A 2,091-nucleotide genomic window follows, 5' to 3' on the forward strand; every position below is an offset into this window, starting at 1 on the left:
GTGCCAAATACTTCTCAGAGTTATGCCAAAGTTATTAAAGAGCATGGGTAAGTTGAAAGGTAAAATGAGAGTTTCTTCCTTTCTTCTGCCAACACTGTTTTTTTTTTGTTAACAATATTTAAAAGATTTATGGAGAAGTGTGAAGTCAAGTTTGATATGATTGAAGTTGTAGAATTCAGTGAGGTACTTCTCTGGACCACTACCACCATATATCCAAATTTTATTCTTACTGAAAAGCTAGTTTACTTTACCAATATTTATGGGTTTTTTTGCCACAATTCTTTTTTTGTAATTGCTACAAAAGTTTGGATAGAATATGTGTGTTTCACTAATGGATCACAACGACCACAGCTTCCACCAGACTGAGTCCTGCACAACTAATTAGTGCCCGCCTACCACCACTGACTGCTCTGAAAGGGATCACAACAGAGGGTCCCAGACAGGGCTGGAGAAAAATGTAGAACAAAATTCTAACTCACAAGAAAAAGACCAGATTTACTGGCCTAAAGGAGACTGGAGAAACCCCGAGAGTACAGCTCCCAGACACCCTTTTAACTCAGTACTGAAGTCACTCCTGAGGTTCACCCTTCAGCCAAAGATTAGACAGGCCTATGAAATAAAACAACACTAAATGGGACACCAGCCCAGGGGCCAGGGTGAGAAGGCAGGAGGGGACAGGAAAGATGATAATGGGGAACCCAAGGTCAAGAAGGGGAGAGTGTTGACATGTCATGGAGTTGGCAACCAATGTCACAAAACAGTATGTGTATTAGTTATTTAATGAGAAACTAATTTGCTCTGTAAACCTTCATCTAAAGCACAATTAAAAAATAAAAAAAAACAAGAGTATATGTGTTTCTGAGGTTCTGAGAGCTAAGTGTGATCACAAAAATTATACAGCTTTTTATTGTTTTTTTATCATCTTAGTAATATGGGTTCTTTTTTATTTCTCTTCTGTAATTCCAGTAATGTGAGCATTATTGCTTAGACATTGTCACCTTGCAGTCGCAGTATTTAAGTAGTAGATTAAGGTAGAAATGATAGGAAAAAGGACTCCCCAGTTCACAGCAGTTACAATAACTTCATGATGTCTTCTTTTTGTCTGTCTTCCAGTACTGACTTTTTTGACAAGGATGGAGTAATGAAAGACATCAGGGCGATTTATCAGGTTTATAATGCACTTCAAGAAAAAGTGCAGGTAATGGATTTATTTTCTAATTTTTATCTTATTCATATTTCCTACATGCTTTTAATTCTACTTTACTTTTTAATAATTCTCTTAACTGACAAATGAATTGTGATCTGCAAGTCAGAATATTATTTCCCTCTGTACAAGCCTATAAAAGCCTGTGTCACTCATTATGTGCCTGAAGTGGAGACTCTAAAGTATGGGATTAATATTAGCGACCCTATAGGACAGAGTAGAACTGCCCCATAGGGTGCCCAAGGCTGTAAATCTTTACCAAAGCAGACTGCCACATCTTTCTCCCACGGAGTGGCTGGTGAGTTCAAACTGCTGACCTTTTGGTTGGCAGCTGAGTGCTTTAACCACTGTGCCACCAGGGCTCCTTCCATGGTAGTCACATTACTACTCTGAATACTCATAGCCCTGTTAATAACTTTTTTTTTTTCCTAGGAAAATGTGCTCTGAGTGTAAAGAAAGATTGCTAGGAATACAGCTCCCTCCATCAGTTGTATTCAAAGTCTAGACTAGCTCAAAGTAGACCACCCACAACTCAGCACAGTCCCCGCTCCCTGTGGTCCCTCTAGTTCCCTCTGCCCCCAGCTGCCTCCATGGTGCGGGAGGATCCCGGGGAGCCTGTTCATTCCTGGTCATTCACGCGGCAAATACTTCTGGAAACACCCCCTGCGAGCCAGATACTGAGCTAGCTGCTACACATACTTTCCCCATTAATTGTTCTCATCATCTTCCGTGTGATTCTTAGGAGTAATTTACTCTAAAACCCTAAGAGCAGAAGACCTTTGAGCTTATCTTTGAGGACAAGAAGGAAAGTGGTGTGGCTGAGAGGCTCTCTCAGGGCTGGCGAAAGCCTGGGCTGGAGGACGAGGGCTCCGAGGGACAGAGCGGAG

The 2,091-nt window shown here is 41.2% G+C and overlaps 1 protein-coding gene across 1 annotated transcript in view; it reads left to right on the forward strand.

The window, feature by feature from the left end:
• Positions 1-2,091, forward strand: part of ABRAXAS2 (abraxas 2, BRISC complex subunit) — a 24,311-nt gene that overhangs the window by 17,051 nt on the left and 5,169 nt on the right. The window contains exons 6-7 of the mRNA XM_004374973.2: positions 6-47; positions 1,114-1,198. Coding sequence (XP_004375030.1) covers positions 6-47; positions 1,114-1,198 — 127 coding nt within the window. The remainder of the gene's footprint in view (positions 1-5; positions 48-1,113; positions 1,199-2,091) is intronic.

The sequence above is a fragment of the Trichechus manatus genome, unplaced genomic scaffold (assembly GCF_000243295.1).
Source record: "Trichechus manatus latirostris isolate Lorelei unplaced genomic scaffold, TriManLat1.0 scaffold00031, whole genome shotgun sequence".
Taxonomy (NCBI): domain Eukaryota; kingdom Metazoa; phylum Chordata; class Mammalia; order Sirenia; family Trichechidae; genus Trichechus; species Trichechus manatus.